Source organism: Plodia interpunctella, chromosome 21, assembly GCF_027563975.2.
Source record: "Plodia interpunctella isolate USDA-ARS_2022_Savannah chromosome 21, ilPloInte3.2, whole genome shotgun sequence".
Lineage (NCBI taxonomy): Eukaryota > Metazoa > Arthropoda > Insecta > Lepidoptera > Pyralidae > Plodia > Plodia interpunctella.
Window position 1 is genome coordinate 6193280 of NC_071314.1, and position 18588 is coordinate 6211867.

Consider the following 18588-nt stretch of genomic DNA (forward strand, 5'->3'; position numbering starts at 1 on the left):
AGATGGTGCACCCAGTTACGGCTCCAGACGTGGGAACTTCTCAACGGTTTACTATACGCTCACGATTATTTTGTCACTAAGACCTTTCTAAGTAACTAGCTTTTGCCCGCGGCTTCACCCGCGTTAATTTACCGGGATGAAAGATACGTTACGTCCTTCTCCATACTTCAAACAAAATGTATGCAAAACTAGTTTACTTACTTCCCTACATAATTAGGTTTTTGTTGATATGGAAACAAAAGCAGTTAGACTAAAGTGGGACTGGGCGGGTCACGTCTGCCAGATGCATCCGGAATGGACTTTATGATGGACTGTGAATCTAACGTACCCAATGATATTATATATAAACACGTACCTATGTTACAGTTTGACTACATTATGGATTCCAACCGACGGATACAAGAGAAAAAGAGGATGATCGGATGACTTAAAAAGATTCAACAAGAAATGGCAAGAGAACACCAAGGACAGGAATGCGTGGAAGAAGTTGGGGGAGGAGGCTTTTGCCCAGCAGTTGGACTCAAACAGCTAGAACAAAAAAAAGATTTTATAAATCTTATGAAGACCCCATGTCGGCCTTGTAGAGTACTACTTCGTACTAATAATAGCTAAAGTAAAGCCTTAATAAGCAATAGCAGAGGTTGACGTCAGGCAGGCTGTCGATCTCAAAAAAGAGCCGAATCTTCAATTTTTTAAGATTTTTACGCAGATCCCATTTTTTGGGCGTGACAACCGAAAACTCAATCGGGTAAACGCGTGGGGAGAGAGAGCACTTGTACACACAGTTACTGCAATAAATATTATTTGAGTTTGAGATGTGGGCAAGCAGAATGGTGGCAAGTACAGTATGTCACATTCGTCGAAGTCGGTTAAATTAAACCCCAAATGCCACTATCAAAAATGTCAAATAGGTCAAATATCGGAAATTGTCAAAACTTAAAAGCTCTAAGACTGCTGTCTAACCTCAAATTATTCTTGTTATTGTTTTATACAAGATAGGTATCGTGTTGTTATTTATTCAGATAGATATTAAATAAGTTTAACTTAGTAAAGAAAAAAAAACATGTCCAAAGAAGGATCATTCAGTAAACAAGATACAGAAGAGGCAGTTGTGAACTTTCTTAAGACGAATGTACCTAAATCTGATGTTCCTAAAGTTGACACGGAGTTAAAGAAAAATTTTGTCCTAGCAAAAATAAAGAGCAAAGACCAGAAAAAGAAGGCGAAGAAGAAGAAAATACACAGCCTAACTAGAAAGGAGAAGGCAAAACTAGGGTTTTATGTTATACCAAGAAACAGTGTTAATTACAACGAAATTCTACCACTGAATCAAATCTGGGAACATTACATGAGTCAGATTATACAAACAAACAGGCAGGTTCCTCATGTAAACAGCAAAAGTTGGGAGAACTATACTCAAACAATTTACAAAGCCGATTTTCACGGCAGTCGTTTACTAGTAGCTAGGTCAAAATGTCCCAGTTATGTTGGTAAAAGTGGAATATGTATTATGGACACAAAAAACACATTCAAGATTGTTTCAGAAGATAACAAGGTCATAACTATACCGAAAAAAGAGTGTGTATTTGAAATGATGTTAAAGAATTTCCGATTTACTATATTCGGGAAACACTTGTGTGCAAGGCCTGCTGAAAGATCAACTAAAAAGATTAAAAGCATTCTGCATCCGGATTTGTGATTTGTATTTAAATAAAGAAGTATACATAAATAACTTTGTTTTAAAGTACCAATACTGCTCTGCTTTTGTAGATACAATCTTTCTAAAATTTAAAAAATAGGTTTGCTTGGTCACTTAGTGTTTTCAACTATTTCACTGCTAAATAGGTTATTACCACTAATAAATAAATATATATATATAATCTGTGGTTATTTCAATTTTTCATACTACAAAGGTTTATAAATAAAACTGAGTATCAATAAGCATATTATTTTTTATGAAAAAACGATTGTAATTATGGTGATGCATTAGCAAATCTGAGCTTCCGCAGTATGGTGTGACAGTTTTCAATGTTTCCAGTACATATTTCCAAATACATTTGCAGTGGCAAGACCCGAGGCGAATTGATCTGGAGCAGTATTTTTCTAGCGGTCACCAGATCACCTCTCAATATATGACAGACTGCGGCTTTAGCCCAAACTGACACAGCAATCATGTCTCTCATTTGATATGGCATTACGGATACCAAATCGTGGATCATTGGTGGCTGCAGGTGCTCAACTGCATCAGTTATCCTGTCCAAATTAATCAAGGCTTCGGCAGCATAAATGTGAGCCCAGGCTTTATGATTGCTCGACACATCTGATTGACTTAACAACTCATTGGCACTCATAAGAGCAGAGAGTGGGTCCTGTAAATGTAGTAAAACATAGCTTTGTAAAACTAATGTTGAATTTTTCAGTTCACATCTCTGCTTCCAATTTATAGGTGGGCCTGGAGGGGCCTGGATAAGATGTCCTGTGACATCCACCGGTGAATCTTGATTTGGCAGTAAAGTAATAGCATTACGTAAACATAAGGCTGCAAATTCTAAAGATAATGACGGTATTGCAAATGATTCTCCTGAAGTTGAGTATCTATCTTTATTGTCCCTTGCTAACAAAATGCGGGTGTGTGATCCACCTCCAAGTTTTTTAACGGTATATTGCTGAGCTTCTTCGCTGCAACATTTTTTGACACAACATTCAGCTAAGTGCATCCATATTCGAGGGTTGTTAGGGTAGTGTCGGGCGGCTTCCACAAGACATTCGAATGCTCCTTCAGAATTGTTTGCTGCCAGCAATGCGAGTCCCAAATTGAAGACATATAGTGGCCTGTCTCTGCAAGATATGAGTCTCTCACTATCATTACTCTCCATTGCTTTAAAATGTTCTTTAACAGCATGTTGAAAATATTTAGAAGCCAAAAATGGTTTTTTGATTGACAAATAGATGACACCAAGGTTATTATTTATCGCAGCCCAAATATCTTCACCTTGAGATTTCAGATCATAGTTATATTTCAATGTTTTGTATTGTCCCAGCGTATTAGCCGATTCCTTCACTTCCCCATTGAGAAACTGTTGTTGTGCTATTATAAAAACATTTTCGATTGAATCATTTTTCAAATTCAACTTAACTTTTTGACCAAGTAAAAGCTGAGCTCTGCTCACTAATCTTTCAAACAAATCACTGACCTCATTATTACTTTTTAGTGCATCCCCATGAGAATTTGCCACTTCTAGAGTCTTATCATAAGTACGCCGACATAATGTAGCTTCTAGCAATAGAAGAACAATTTGTTGATGAAGCTTTGGGTCTTTAATATTCTTAGAACATAGAAGTTTCTCAAGCAATACTGTGCACTGATAGTAGTACCTTGAATGGTATAACACGACAGCATAGTTATAAATAAGAAATGGGGAATTCAAGTCTTTTATTTCAATATCTGGGAAATTGAGACCTGTTAGTAAAGCTACAGCCTTTTTAAACTTGTCTAGATTTTTCATATCACTAGCCATGAACTCCACTATTGCTTTATTATGCTGCAAACGTTTGTTGTTGCTTCCAATCAGATTTTCTAGTTCATTCAAGTGCTGAAGAGCTCCAGAGAAGTCTTTCTTCAAATAACATTGTTTCGCCATAATTGCTGGCTCTTCACGGTCTTTATTATTAGCCATATTAGGAAAACGTTATAACAAACAAAAGATAGGTAATAACAAACAACAGAGGAAGCGTAATTCCAAGATTTCGTATTAGGTATTTAATTTATTACAATATTTCCAGAAGAGAGAATATTTCCAAAACCTTAACCTTAGAGGTTATGTATACTAACTACTAATAAATAACAGATGGCTGGTACAGTGATATTCTTAATTATGGCTGGTACGAGTGGCACGTATTGAAAAAAAAACTGTGACAGTTGGTTGGTGGTAAAAATTTGACAGTTGGTGGTACCTGGTATCCTTTTTGCCAGGCTCTGCTGTAGTGATGTAGGTGTGTAATGTAAACCCAGTCAGTTATAATAAATCAAACATACTCTTAATTTTGTACACATAATAAATTAGAAGATAAATAACAAAAACATGTTTGTATTTTTATTTTATGAATTTTCTGAAAACTTTTCTTCCATGAAAACAAACATGTATTTTGGTATGCTTTTTTTCTAGATTTCAGAAAAATTTAAAGTTTCTAGGAAATCAGAATGTAGTGTAGTCAAGCAAATAAATATTAGCTACCTACTGCTATGATTTATAATTCAATCCAATATTTCTACTTAATAGATTATGATCATTTAAGTACATACATCAATCGTACAATACCTACGATACATATTATAATTCATAGTTTATGAGATATGTCAAATAAAATAAGTGTTCGCTAAGTCATCACCGACACGCCGCCGCTGCCTGGCCATTTACATATTAGCCCATATTATTATGGGCGAGTTATGGCCCATAACTCGCCCATAATAATATGAGTATTCTGCATTATAGGCATCAATTTGAAATTCGATGTTCCTATCGAGCATTACTGTATCTCTGGCATCGATTCAAGCTAGTGTCAAATACCTACGACTTTAACGTTTAATCATTGTTTAATATTAAAAAAAATATTTCTGAGGTCATTTGATGCTCTTATCTGAGCTGAGGTCGAACTATTTATTTCAAATGAAGATGGAATATTTATTTGTTTTTTTCGTAGTGGTTTTTGCATGGTTTATATAGCTAATGGCTAAGCCTCATATCGTACGTAGGCTACGCTACGTACGATTTTATTGCTTTCTAGATGTACCCAACGTACAGTAAAAGCCAAGCACGCACAGACAGACAATACAGCCTACACAGCAGTTTTCAGCATAGCTCTATTTTACTTGTCAGTTTTCTATTTTCCCTTCGTGACATTTAATTACCAAAACCACCAAGGAGGTATTGGTGGGTATTGGCTTGGGGGAGGAAGGAAACAAATACGTAAACAAGTTGAATTTTTCATTGTATTTATTTCTATTTTGTACTTACAAAAACATAAATAAATAATACCTACAGTTATTTTTAGTGTTCTAAAATAAAATTATACTCTTACGAACACATTTCTGTGAAAACAGTGCCAATAAGTCAATGCGTACACACCTATTTGAGATCGATGTTTTAAATCTAGATTTCATGAATCAAATGTTTATTTATATTATACAAGAATTAAGAAAACCTTAGCTATGTCAAGAAAATCAGTATTCCTGCTGGCTGCGACAGTTGTTATGTTGTATTTCTCGATAATTCTGTTTATGTTGAGTCCACTGCACGGTGCAAAAAGTTCGTATTATATTAATGTTAACAATTATATGAATCACTTCGGGTATCGGCAAACACCACAGGTGCATTGGTGTAAGGAACTTAAATGGCGGGTGCCTCCTTCACCTAAGGTCACAGCTTTAGTCTCGTATCCAGGCAGTGGTAACACTTGGTTGAGGTACTTGTTACAACAGTCTACAGGTAATTCATTCAGTATTTATTTATTTCATCAATAAATAAATCTATGATTACAATACCATTGTTAATGATTACTAGAGATTCTCCATTTGAATATACAGATAGTTGCATGTAGTGCAATAGTAGTCTGGAAAATATTTTGATTAGATGTCTCTTTGAAGAATCTCACAACTTCAGAATGAAAAGAGAAAGATTCATATTTTAGTAAGCAAAATATATACTATAACAATTATTAGTAAGAATTAGTACTCCGTATGACGTAATACCTACTGATTCCATGGTGTGAACTCAGGCTGAAATGTTCCAAAATGTGTTAATACATTTATTCTATCATAATAATGTATCAAACCAATAGTAAAAAATGTTGATGTTGTCAACAACCACAGGACCATACGATCAGAGGCATATTTTCAGCAATTCCTCTTGTCTGGTACCCTAATGAAACAAATAAAAACTCAAAGTAAAACTTATTTTTCAGGTATTGTTACAGGTTCAATTTACATGGACTATGGTCTCAAAGCCCATGGGTTCCCAGCTGAAAACATGACAGATGGGTCTGTCCTAATAGTGAAAACCCATGGAGTACCTCCTTTGGACTCCGAAAGCTATAAATTTCATTCTGCTGTATTGTTAATTAGGAACCCCCGTGATGCCATACTGGTTAGCTGCGTATTCTGTTTGCTTGATGTTGCATGAATAAATGTTGTATTGATTGATCATGAATTATAGTACTAAGTAAAGATGAATGTTTGTACAGAGAACATGTCAACATCCCAAATAATTGATGCACTGCAAAAGTGTGATGACCAATTTTAATTAAATTTTATGTAAATAAAAGAGGCTTATTTTAGGACCTAAAATATACCACTTTTTTACATGCTCAGCTTTATGTATTGTCCCCTCATTATATGCTATGTTTTTACTTTTGAATTTGTAGTTATATTTTTACATTAAACTAAAAAATGTTATTTTCTTCATAGTTTTATGTTTTCTATTTCAGTTGTTGCTGACTCCTTTTTTAACGACAATTTTTATTTGGTAATTATTATAATTTTGTAACTTTCCTCAGTTTTATTTGTAAACACTGACATTCTAGTGTGCCTTAATGAGCATATAGTTCTTTCATTAATTATTCCTTCGCACGGGCGTGATAAAGCTTCCGACATGCGGCATGGGTGCATTTTTATCGCTTTCGATTCGACATAAGTGACATATGCAATTCAATAGATGTTTAATTGACTTTAAAATTCGCCCGTGTGAACGAATGCTTATTGTATTATTTTTATTTATAACTAACTGTGCAAAATTATAATTTATTTCATTGCAACGCATGAAACATAGATGAAAATTGTACTTAATTAGCAATATATCTTACTTTGTGACATAAGAAGCAACAATGAATAAGTAAAGCAGTGTGAAATTCATGAGAACTTTGACAAAATGTGTTTATTAAACAAAAACTAGTGAACATATTATTATGGATTTTACCCATATCTTATGTATATATGTGTAGGCAGCCTTATTTACACGGTCGGTCAATTACCTTTGTTTTTTACTTTTTACTTCACTTTTCAAAGTACCTACAAAGATGACAATTTGAAGAGAGAAAGAAATGAAAAAGCACTAGTAGATCATCAGATGCTGCACAGAATTTATTTTTAATCTCAAGACGCCGACGACGGTGTTTTTGTTTGAAATTTTTTTTTCCCTGTTACATTCAGAGCTAAGTCGCGATGTCAGCTTAAAAAATAAACTTTACCAATTTTGAAGTATCGGCTGCTATTTTACGACTGACCGACGTCGACCCCCATTCGTCATGCTACCAAGGCAATGCGGCTCTTCGTTGCCTCGTCCGATATCCATGTGTATTCTCGGGCACCTCGGGTGAAACCACGTCACATCTTTCAACTTCACATTTTCTTTCAGGCGGACTACAATCGCCTGTACAAGGGTCACATTGGCACCGCACCTAAATATGTCTTCAAAAAAAGATCACCCAACAGCAAAATATCAGGTAATATTTATTATTTATTTCCAAACTACACTAGGTATACGCAAAATGAATTGGCTACTTGACTTGGGTGAAAATAATAAATACGTATTTAAATAACCAAACACATTAATTAAATGTCACTTTCATTGATCAGTTTTATTAATTACGTAGGTAATTTAAAATATTCTCATTAATCAAATTCAATCAAATAAGACAAAATAGCTTTATATATAAATACGAACTATAAAAAAAATGATAAATTAAAGTAACATTTGATTATCGTGTTTTATTATGTGAATGCATTTTTACTTGTTATTTTATACACAGGCAACTATTATGATTGCAGATTGGGCGGCGCACGTGTACCAACAGTTGAGGGACTGGGAGGGTCTGCACTACAAGTGGCTGTCGCAGTTCCCGGGCGCCATACACATTGTGTTCTATGAGGTCCTGGTACGCGAGACGAGAAAAGAGCTGAATAAGATACTACAGTTTCTCAACTATACTGTCTCGGAGGTAATTTGAATATAAAAAAATATTCTTCTTGTTGCCCTTTAGCAGATCCTATTATCGGTAGTTAGGGTAATAAAACATTAAGAAATATTAGATAGAAAATTAAATTAAATTGAAAATACAAATAAACTACATACCTAAAATCGTTATATTCCTTACCTTTCTATCATTTGTGGTCGTCACAATATTTTCTTTCCATAAGTCTATCATCATAAAATAATTTCCTATGTGAGGAAATTAATTACCTATATTCATTATTTCGTTCACTAGTGTTTACGCAAGTATTTGCTAATAGATGGCGGTAGACGTAGTGGTAAGAGTCATGTCAGATGCCTTCTGGCGACTTGAACACAATCTGACACCAGTGTTAGCCACTCGATGAGAGGAAAGAAAAGTAGATGAGAAGAATGGGAGAGAGAGAGAGTGGGAAATGAACGAATGCATGGGTGTGAGAGGGACAGAGAGAGAGAGTTAAAAAGATTGCGATGTAAGACGAAATTGTAAAGCCGTGTTAAGTGGAGAAAAAATAAAAAGAAGTGAAATTGTCGAGAAATTTATCATTTTATTGAACCCTTCCGATCCCACCTCAATTATTTGATTTTTGTTACCAGGAAGACATGAATTGTGCAATGTTAAACAAAGAAGGAATATACAGGCGAAAGAAAAAATTTCAAGACTTCGATCCTTACACCAAAGATATGTACAAAGGGCTAGATAAAATCCGCCAAAGAATACTTAGATTAATTAATGTGTATCAGAAGAAAAATAACGTTACTTTTGTCGGACTGAAGGGTTATTTGTAATAGGTAAATGTAAATGTAATGTACTTGCTCAGGTGTAAGTTTTATTTTTACGTAAACCCTGGGACACAGGGCGTCGCAGCCGAAAATGAAAACAGGAACAAGCAAAGATAACAGATAAAAAATTGCGTTGTATTGTCATGGTTCGAAGTACCGGATACTCGTGAAACTGTTTTGTATTTAGAATTAAGTAGATGTTCTTGTTACGCATATCATGTAAAATTAATTAAAAAATATGTGCTGATTTCTCCATTTCATGTCGGCTAACACAATCGCCGAACTCGGGACATATGCCGACGCGAATGCATGCGCTTTTATTTGCCGCAATGAAAAACCAGCAATGTATACTGTAATCCGCAAAATTCGGCGAAATAGTCTGCGATAGTGTGGAGCCGGTGTCAGATACTATTCAATGTTTTTGCTCATCTTTATTATTGGTGGTGTTACCCCGTGTCTATAGATTTATGCCTTTGATTGCGTGTCCCATGCTGGCTAGTGGAACATGTATGCAGACTATGTTTTATGATAACCCTCGATATTTATATACATATATTTGTTTTGTTATTTTTGACTGTTAAGTCTTGTTTGTCGTTGTTATTATGGGCCTAAATACGTACTTAGCTTATATCGTTTACCTACCTCATACACTAGTCTAATCGATACTAGTCTAATTTATCTTCAATACTAGTTTCAATTGCATTGTTATTATGTGAATCTTCCTAATATTGATTCCTATAATTTCTTCGAGGAGAAACACATTTATACGTATTACGTAGTATAATTAGCTAATTTGAATATTGTTAATATTCTTTTCTTATGTTTAAACTAAGACAATGTTTGCAAAACTTTGCTCACCTGATTTTTTATACGTAAAAAATTATACCTTTTATAATATTTGGCCTAGTAAAATCCGTGATAATTATGTATCATCGAAAAAATGTTCAAAATATAGTTTATTTATTATTAGTGGTAATCTATGGCGTACTAAGTTATTGAGACTAGAAATCCGATTGTCACGCAATAAAAAAAACATTAATATCTCGATTATTTCAAGGTTTCATTCGCAGAAAACCAAATTAAGTACAATCGAAAATATCGAACGATCGAACTTTTTATATTGCGGATAAAATTAGAATAAAAGAATCGTTAATTCGCATAAAACATGATACAAATCGGTGAAATGAACTCTATTGCGTGAGAATCGTCATCCAATTATTATTACATTAAAGTCTTGCATTGTATAATATCACTGTTTACTGTGAGCACATCTGTTCTGTGGTATAATTTTATTTAATAAAAAAAATCAAAGATTTAATCTTTTTGTTTAACAGAGCGTACACCTACGTAGGTACAACATACTTTTAAATACTTATACTAATAGCAATCTCTCACAGGAAACCATTGGTAAAAACAGAATAAACAAATGAAAAAAACAGGTAAAAACTAAATATGCTTTATTTCACATCGTGTCAATATCCATTGGTCACAAGAGTTTGCACTTCGACAACGTAAACTTACACGTTACTGCGGCTTCGATACAATATAAACTATATCAAATTAACAACAACCCCCTCGATTACATTTACTATCATTTTACATGAAGCTGTTGACTACTGTTCGGACCTCTGGCCAGTGACCATGAATAGCGCGATTAAATTGTGTTAATTCTACTAACTATATACCGTTACCGTACCTCAATTGTAGTTCTTATTACACTTATTGACAAATAAGTGTTACAATTGAAAAAAAAAGTTAGCAGAATGGACACCTATATCTTACATTTTTTGTTTCACTCACACAACAATATTGACGGACTTATATGCTAACTCACTTATAACTCAAAATATCTGTAGACGGAGAAAGCTATAGACAATCACATTTTCCATTTCGCTCATAAAAAACGTGTATTAAGGACGCGATGAGAAACTAAACTTTTACAAGGTCAGCATACTGCGACATGCCTGTTGCTATATTGAATTAGTTCTATCTCATGTGGCTATACCAACTACGTCTATAGCTTTATCGTCCTTGGAAATATCACATCGTGTTTCATACTGAACGCAAATGTTGTGTCCATAGATATGTTCTTATTAAAATATGGATCAATTTCGGTGCTATGAAGTATTGTTGTGGGCGCTAATTACTTTCACGTATTGTCATGAATAGATTGCGCTATTTATTGATGTTGCGTGGCCAAATGTATATTGTATGTTTTCCCAATAAAAATACTTGAGAGTCAACTAACATTCGTATTCAACATTGAACAAAATATCTGTGAACTAATTCCATGTTTGAGTCTTGTACATACGTTTTTGTGATTATTTCGGATCAGGGCAGGTTTCAGTTGTTACAAAAGTATACATTTCAAATCAGTATTTATAAATGGCCGAAAGAACTAGCGCTATAAATTATCTGTTATTGTAACCACAAATGCTGGCACCAATGTAACACCATAAACTGTCCTATAAATTTACAAATTTGATATTTTCGTAGATATTTTATATATATTTTATAGCCCAAACAAACAGTAGTCAACATTAGGGATACGCACCGCGAGGGACTAAAATAATCACCAGTAAAATTTAATTTCTAATAACACGTTGTTAGACTCTTACTATAATATAAAAGTATAGTCAATATCACAAATAAAATACCTAAAAATGGCGCTAGCCGGGGATCAGTGTCGAAATGGACGAACAAAAATCGCAATTTCAAATTCGGTCTATTATATTGAAATAAAAAAAAAAACACATTATTTATGATAATTTCATATAATCAACATCAGTCGAGTAACAACGATATTTGTATTGCAAAAAACAATGTATTTAATACATTATTCGCGCTACGGGAAATGCCTAAGTTATGTCGAATATACAAAATAAGTCTACATGATAGTCCCGGTCGAAAGTCGGCTAACAGTCACTGTGTCCTCCCTTCTTCATTATTTGTAGCCTGCCCAATCCAGACGGGACCGTCTGACAGTGTGAAACAAAACCTTACTGTACAAAATTATAGAACATATGAAACACTATATTACAAAATAAAAGAAACAAAAATAAACAGTTTCTTTATAAAAAGTTTCTTACATGTCTTCGGTTCAGACTAACTCCTTGTAGGGACTAACCCTTGTCATTTATCATGAAAGAAAATGGTAAATCACGTATAAGACGTGAATCAAACATATACACAATTAAAAGAAAACAAGAACGATATACTCTAGTAGAAAAAATCAGCCTTCGCGTATCATCATTCACTATAACATTGTCCTAACTATATGCCCGCGTCGGGGCCCTTGCCAATCCACACATCGCGAAAGACTAGATTCTATTTCTGTATATTCATTCTCCGAGCGATTGTTAAAAATGCTGATATTTATCATCAAAAGCAACATTTTTAAATGGCTTTCAACTTATCTCATTCAAACAAGAATCAATAAATTAATTTATCTGAAATTGCCATGATTCCTGATTAATTTCATTAGAGTTTTAGCCTGGCAAATAGTCTAGACAATCAACACAACACAGATAGGAATTAACATTGTACATACTAGGGATACATAACATTATCGAAATGATCTCGTGATATCGTAGCGGTTTGACTAGTAACAGAACAAAATTCAAAACTGTTTAGACATAACCCTATTGTAATGCGCAAGTATATTACTATGTTATATAATTAAATTCATACAGGCAGCGAATTATTCTTCAGACTAAACAGTTCTAGCATCATACAAAAGTTATTGCTGATATAGTCGTTTTTGCCGTCGTCGTAAGCACTGCCAATATTTTTCTTTACATTTAAAGCATTGTGAACGCGAGGAGTCTTAAAAATAGTCGTAGCTGTTTTGAATGTATTGGTAAATGGAATGAGTAATGTTGTAATAGTAATAAAATATTCTGGCGCTTGTGTAATTTATACCTTCCAGGAAATATACCGCATCCATTCTCCAATAACACAAAAAGATTACGTTACATCCACAAGATGTTTCAAAAGTATCGATTTCAGCGGCCAATCGATTAATCAAAATTATGGAAACTATAGAAGTGGAGAGCGAATTTAACAGCGTTCGTAGCTGTAAGTAGCGGCAGAAGATTATAACAACAGTTATCCAAAGGGCGCAATGCCTGCAGTTACCAGGGCATCAAGAGTGGCGGATCAACGGCATCAGTGAAGTAGCAACGGTTTCCAAGGCATCAATGGTCATCTAACATTGCAGGCCGTAATCTATTAAAACGGCACGAGTGTGTCGCAGGTATAAACGACAATACCTTCGTAAGTAGCTGTTATTGGATTACATTCATGAAAATCAGGTGCAAAGGCAAAATCTCGATCTGCACACTATGCAATGTTACCAGGGCGGTATGACTGTGGCGCAACTGCAGCAATAGGACCTTCCAGAGGGCACTATGCAGAGGCAAGTTGGCATGCGAATTCCGATTTATTGTTTTACCGGAGGACACGACGCAAAGTTATCAGGCCGGCATGGCCGTGGCGCAGACTAAACGCACCTTACGGCGTGTCTTTCAGAGGGCACAATGCGGAGTTACCAGGGCGGCATGACTGTGGCGCAGATCAAACGCATTTATGAAACAAACATCCGTATCTTCCAGTGGGCACAATGCGGAGTTACCAGGGCGGCATGAGTTTGCAGGCGTGTCAGTGTGGCGAGTGCTTCAGCAGCTCGGCGAGGTGAGCGCGGGGCGAGGCGACGGCAGCGACGAGAGCGCGGGGCAGCGTCACCGCTGGGCGCGACATCTCCTGCACATGCGCACTGCGCCGCAGTCGCCCCACGAGCTCATCTCCGAGCACGAGCCGCAGAATATACCGCCGCAACGTCTGCGGATGAATAACTGATTTTTAAAAATAAAACATGAACATTTTCCACACTCGGGAAATATATAACTCAATAATTACATACCAACTCAACTTCACACATAAGTCATATTCCTAACAAATTTACACACACTATTTTGATCCCACTACACTATTACGTTTCCGATTGATTTATTAAGTTTGCGAAAAGCATTAGATCTTTGCATCTTTGATAAAAGTAAACTCCAACGATCAAAGTAGCTGTCAAGAAATCAAAATTGTAATTACGTTTTAATGATGTAACGTAATGGTAAAATACAATTAAAATAAAAAAGGCCAAACATTATTACACAAAAGTTACCAGGAAATCAGAACTAGTAAAGAGCTAACACTCACCTACAATGGTGTCTCCGACGCGCCAACCAAAAGTGGTTACTACAGTACTGACACCTAGGCGCCGCGCTGTCTGGCAGCCACACCACCCCCCGCGCTTCTTCCCCCACCTCCACTTCAGACGCTGAACCGCTACCGCTTCCGCTACTACTCCCGCTACCGCTACCGCTTCGAACGCTAACGCTTGCGCTCCCGCTGCCGCTACTTGGCTGTGAACAAGTAAATTACGAGCGTTTTTTTTTGCTACGCTTACGAAAAATAGATATTTATTTTATAGACGATTACCGATAATGGACAATTTTTAAATTTGTCATGCATCTTTTTACCAAACCAAATCGTTAAATCAACACTGATATATTACATGCAATCTCTATCTTCTATCTCATCCGAGCGTTTTCCTCGATCGTTAATCGTCGGAGCCAAGGGTCAAGGCTCCTACTTTTTCGTCTCCATCATAATTCTATTCTATTATTAGACCATTGGACCTTGACGACAACAAAATGCTCATGCACTCTACTATATTTTTCCCAAGTAAATAATACTCCAATTAGTTTCTAAATATCCATCCATATAGTAAAACCACCTAATTCCCTACATAAAGTCAATTTCAGTTATTTTTATCACTAAATTTTATGACACCATTACCATAACTAAGCCCAACTCGGATCACGAAGACGTCACACTGTAATCACCAGCTACATCGAGTTACAAATGGAATACGCACCTAGTGTGTTGAGACGGCTTCAGTGACGTACACTATCGGATGTACTCCTCGTGTGCGTTAATGGTAGGTATGTCCAGCGCTGAGTTATGTTTTACCTGCGTGGGCGAGGCGGCCGCGTCCTGTCTGTTGGACGGCGACGCCAGCCGCAGCGCCTCGCGCGCCGAACGCAATTGTCCGCTTAGCTCTTCTACTACTTTCTGTTGAAAAAAAAAATGTTTTATTTTAAAAATACATTTTAATGTTATAAATGCGAAAGATTTTCTGTCTATTTCACTTTTACTTGATGAAATTTGGTATGCATGTAGTTAAAGACCCCCGTTCAAACGTAGACTTTGTTTAAATCAACCCCTAATTACTTAAATGTGAAAGTTTGTGAAAAAACATGTCTGTTTCGCTTTCGTAGAGAAATTCAGCAATTGGATAGAGCTACCTTGAATATCACTTCAGCGAGATTTATCTAGCAGTTATTTTCTCTGTCATATTACACTATGACATTTTATCAGAAAGTGTTGAAACAAGCCTGAAATCTAAATATACAAAAAATCATTCAATTAATTCCTACCTTCTGATACAATATAATCTGGTGCAATCTAGCTTGAAGTGGGTCGGTAGTAGGCGGCAACCCATCCAAGGGGTCAGGCAGCGCCCCCGCGGCGCCGCACACGCACCGCGCGCCGCCGCTGCCGGAGCTGTCCACGGCCCCGCCACAAACCCCGCACCAACACGCTTCGCCGCTGCCGACGGATTCGCCTGAAGTTTCTATGCCACCTGGAAAAGATAAAATTGATTTTAAAATTATTTTCGAAAAAAAAGTGCTATCAGAATAATAAAAACAAAGATGTGAATACCGAATTAATGAGAAATCATCATCACTTCCTAGTAAAATACCTGCTAGACAAATCTGCTTAATATAATTTGCCAGTTAGTGTCGCATAAACACAATTTTAACACTATCTGTTCGATATATTATCTATCGGACACTTTATCAGCAAGCGGTGAAACAGGCCCTTAAAAAGCAAAGCAAGATGCAGACACAGACAAACTTAACTTAATCAAATTAAAGATTCCTATTATGTCAGCAGACTAAAATAGTTCTAAAGATCTATAAAAAATATCTAGGACCAGAGTCCTTGTCAAGACGAATCAAATGTGTCCATTATGTTTTAGTACGTTTTAACTGCAGTCTTTACGATGCAATAGGATATACATACATATTTCAATGAAATAAGCATTACTTCTACTATTTGCAACGATTGAACGATGTAAAATCGACACCATAGCGCTTTACTTACAACAGACAAAAATGTGTTTTTTCGACATTTACATATCGTGAATCTAACTAAAAACTTTAAAAAAATCTCTTACTTGTAGCACTAGCTCGCCTACTGCAATGACAGCAGGCCAACTTCCTAGGCGATGTTGGACACAAAGTCAATTGACTCGCGACTCTGGCCCTAGAACCGTTTCGCCTCGGTGCCGAGACTCCTTCGCCCTCGCTCTCCGAACTTATGCTACTCGAAGTGGCGCCCCCTGGTGTCGAATTGTGCGGTTATAGACACTTGTTATTCGTGAATGATTTTCAACTTAGTATCGGTGCATGTTATGAAATATCGTGTTCTTGAAACGGATTTATCTTGTTATGAGTTAGTATGAAATCATTCACATGACTTATATGGCGCTATATAAATACTTTATAAAATCACAGTTGGAAATGGAAAATTTATATTGTCAAAATGACAGATGTGGTTTTAATCTTGGCGAGCGATGGAGCCATAACACAAGAAAAGGAGAACATTTGATTAATTCATTCGTCATTCATTGATTCATTCAAAGCCTCACAAGGTTTTTAAAACTTAAGTACTAGGACAGCATAAACTACGAACACATTTTACACATTAATTTAATTTCACTGGTTAGTTAACATGCGGATACATTAACCTTAAAACAATCACCATCAACGAACACATCATTTTTATTCGAGCCGAGCAAATAATTAATATTTGGTATTACGTCATGCTATTACATTTTTATCAAAATACTCACCATCAACTTCTAAAAACTTGGGCGGCAATTCGTCCACACCGTTGACCTCGTTTGTATGGCCATTCTCCCTATTATGATTGGTCAATTCTAATTCTAAAACGTTGTGATTGGCTAGATCTTCTGTCGTGTGACTTTCGGGGGAGGGACGAGACGGTTCTCTTGGTTCGGGGATATCGAAGCCGGTGGACGATTGGTTGCTGGATTCAGATATGGACCGCCATGTTATGCTTATGTTGCGTGTTCGGGCTGATTCGCGAGCCACCTGGGAACAAGAGAATATAGACTTTATTATGAGAAAAATAAAGTTCAATTCGCAACCATTTCTGAGAAAAAATACGACTTAAAAATAAATCGATATATAAATTAAAATCAACCTCTACAAACCTCTGCCATCCCGATAACATCAGTGTACGTGTCACACACAAAAACCGGTGGTTCTTCAGGAGTCCCCACATCCGGGGTACTGGGTACCCTCACAACACTTTCAGTCATGTCCACGGGCCCGGTGGCGCCACCTTGTTCTGCCTTCAATGGTGTAGGGTCAGCAAATTCACGTTCTAAAGAGGATGAGTTGCTGGCGATGTCGCGAGGCCTCATGCCGTTCTCGAAATGATCTGGGTGGAGGCCGTCCACCTGAGAATAGAGAATTTGTAAGATTAACATATGATTATTTTAATTTCAAATGAGATCTACTTCACTATTATATATTTATTTCTCTCTCTCTCCAACTTCACATGTTCCGTTACGTTCCATGCTACGTTGACGCCACAAAGGCCGTGATCAGCGTAAAAAAAACCTTTTTTAAGTCTCCCCGACCAGACTCGAACTCAGACACATGACGACGCGAATGCGTGTACATTGCGTAATTAATTTGAGTGCTTTTATTTACCGCAATGAGAATCCAGCAATGTATGCCGAATCCGCAAAAGTTTGGCAAACTGTTCGACGACAGTGTGGAGCCGGCATAACATTGGCATTGTATCAATACAACTACCGGAAGGTACCAGGAGATCATACCTGATCAGTGGTATCATCCTCCTGCGTCGTCGGTTGTTCGCTGACATGGTGAAGTTCGGGCGGCGCACTGTTGGCGTGTTGTGCGTGTAACACTGGCAATGTATCGACACAACTGTCAGTTAGCGCCGCACGACATGCCCGCCGACCATCACATTCTGTCACCACCATTGATAACTTCCTGGAAACAAGTATTTGCATTTTTAGTAATTTATTTCAAAAACTTCCTGTGTTTCTGACACAGGAAGTTTTTATAACATAAAAATAATTGATTGTAGATAAAATTTGAAGTCTAAAATGTAATCGAGAAGTACAACCAGTCTAACCAGTCTACAATTAATAACTTTTAATACGATTTCTTATTTTAGAATAGTATAATTTTATTAAAAATTAAAAACTATAAAATAATTCTATTCATCTCGCACCGCTTAAAGATGTTCATTTTAGACTAATTTTCAATCGACATAATTACAGTTTATTTACTTCAAGTATACACTATACTAAAATAACTTTCAAAAGATTTAAAAAAATAGTTTATAGTTGAACAAGTTTGTATACTTACATGACGTCAGGCGCAATACTCGGGTCGCTACTCCGCCTCTGTGTTGTTCGCTTCTCTTCCCCCAGCAGATTGTCACAAGATCGAGTTTTAGTCATCATGCCTGAAATATTACATTTGAATGTTCCTACTAATTAATATTACAATCCTTAAACTTTGTGCGAGTGAAGAAAAACTATATATAGTTCAATCAATTTCAATCAACATGTAAAATGATTGTGGTCATTATTATATTTCGACATTTTTCTCAGCAT

The 18588-nt window shown here is 36.2% G+C and overlaps 4 protein-coding genes and 1 long non-coding RNA gene across 12 annotated transcripts in view; 2 read left to right on the plus strand and 3 right to left on the minus strand.

Annotated features, from left to right (window-relative positions):
- The first annotated feature begins 912 nt into the window (after positions 1–912).
- Pop4 (POP4 ribonuclease P/MRP subunit) lies at positions 913–1732 on the plus strand. Its single transcript, XM_053761726.2, has one exon. It carries the CDS (start codon positions 1064–1066, stop codon positions 1697–1699), a length of 636 nt encoding a protein of 211 aa, XP_053617701.1. The 5' UTR covers positions 913–1063; the 3' UTR covers positions 1700–1732.
- A 202-nt stretch (positions 1733–1934) lies between these two features.
- On the minus strand, positions 1935–3977 carry Not10 (CCR4-NOT transcription complex subunit 10). The gene has a single exon (XM_053761716.2). It carries the CDS (start codon positions 3675–3677, stop codon positions 1974–1976), a length of 1704 nt encoding a protein of 567 aa, XP_053617691.1. The 5' UTR covers positions 3678–3977; the 3' UTR covers positions 1935–1973.
- Positions 3978–4973: 996 nt separating this feature from the next.
- On the minus strand, positions 4974–7416 carry LOC135309934 (uncharacterized). Its single transcript, XR_010370204.1, has 2 exons — positions 7243–7416; positions 4974–5918 (listed from the first exon to the last, which is right to left on the minus strand). It is a non-coding gene; the product is annotated as an uncharacterized LOC135309934 (long non-coding RNA).
- Positions 5202–10092, plus strand: LOC128679451 (uncharacterized protein). Of its 2 annotated transcripts, none has more exons than XM_053761724.2 (5): positions 5202–5306; positions 5962–6143; positions 7410–7497; positions 7823–7992; positions 8601–10092. In XM_053761724.2, the coding sequence occupies exons 1-5, from the start codon at positions 5210–5212 to the stop codon at positions 8790–8792; spliced, it is 729 nt and encodes a 242-aa protein (XP_053617699.1). In that variant the 5' UTR covers positions 5202–5209; the 3' UTR covers positions 8793–10092. The 2 variants fall into 2 exon arrangements, with proteins under 2 accessions (XP_053617699.1, XP_053617697.1); XM_053761722.2 differs by having other exon boundaries at positions 5210–5486.
- Positions 10093–10226: 134 nt separating this feature from the next.
- LOC128679444 (uncharacterized protein) overlaps positions 10227–18588 on the minus strand; it is a 69577-nt gene continuing 61215 nt past the window's right edge. For 4 of the 7 annotated variants that reach the window (XM_064436658.1, XM_053761711.2, XM_053761710.2 and 1 more), the window contains 9 exons: positions 18338–18437; positions 17779–17956; positions 17146–17394; positions 16762–17023; positions 16084–16248; positions 15281–15486; positions 14814–14915; positions 13998–14203; positions 10227–13625 (listed from right to left, as the gene is read on the minus strand). In XM_064436658.1, coding sequence (XP_064292728.1) covers positions 13526–13625; positions 13998–14203; positions 14814–14915; positions 15281–15486; positions 16084–16248; positions 16762–17023; positions 17146–17394; positions 17779–17956; positions 18338–18437 — 1568 coding nt within the window. In that variant the 3' untranslated portion in view covers positions 10227–13525. Of the gene's footprint in view, positions 13640–13997; positions 14204–14718; positions 14916–15280; positions 15487–16083; positions 16249–16761; positions 17024–17145; positions 17395–17778; positions 17957–18337; positions 18438–18588 lie in introns of those variants that run through there. The other 3 variants (XM_053761712.2, XM_053761713.2, XM_053761714.2) reach the window with 3 other exon arrangements.

What these genes read in the sequence shown, in the direction of transcription:
- Not10 (XM_053761716.2), bottom strand. Translation starts at nt 3,677, where the DNA reads ATGGCTAATAATAAAGACCGTGAAGAGCCAGCAATTATGGCGAAACAA.
- LOC128679451 (XM_053761722.2), top strand. Translation starts at nt 5,210, where the DNA reads ATGTCAAGAAAATCAGTATTCCTGCTGGCTGCGACAGTTGTTATGTTG. An exon ending in ACCCAACAGCAAAATATCAG is followed by an intron (nt 7,498 to 7,822) that starts GTAATATTTATT and finishes TTATGATTGCAG; the next exon opens with ATTGGGCGGCGCACGTGTAC. An exon ending in TCAACTATACTGTCTCGGAG is followed by an intron (nt 7,993 to 8,600) that starts GTAATTTGAATA and finishes TTTTGTTACCAG; the next exon opens with GAAGACATGAATTGTGCAAT.
- Pop4 (XM_053761726.2), top strand. Translation starts at nt 1,064, where the DNA reads ATGTCCAAAGAAGGATCATTCAGTAAACAAGATACAGAAGAGGCAGTT.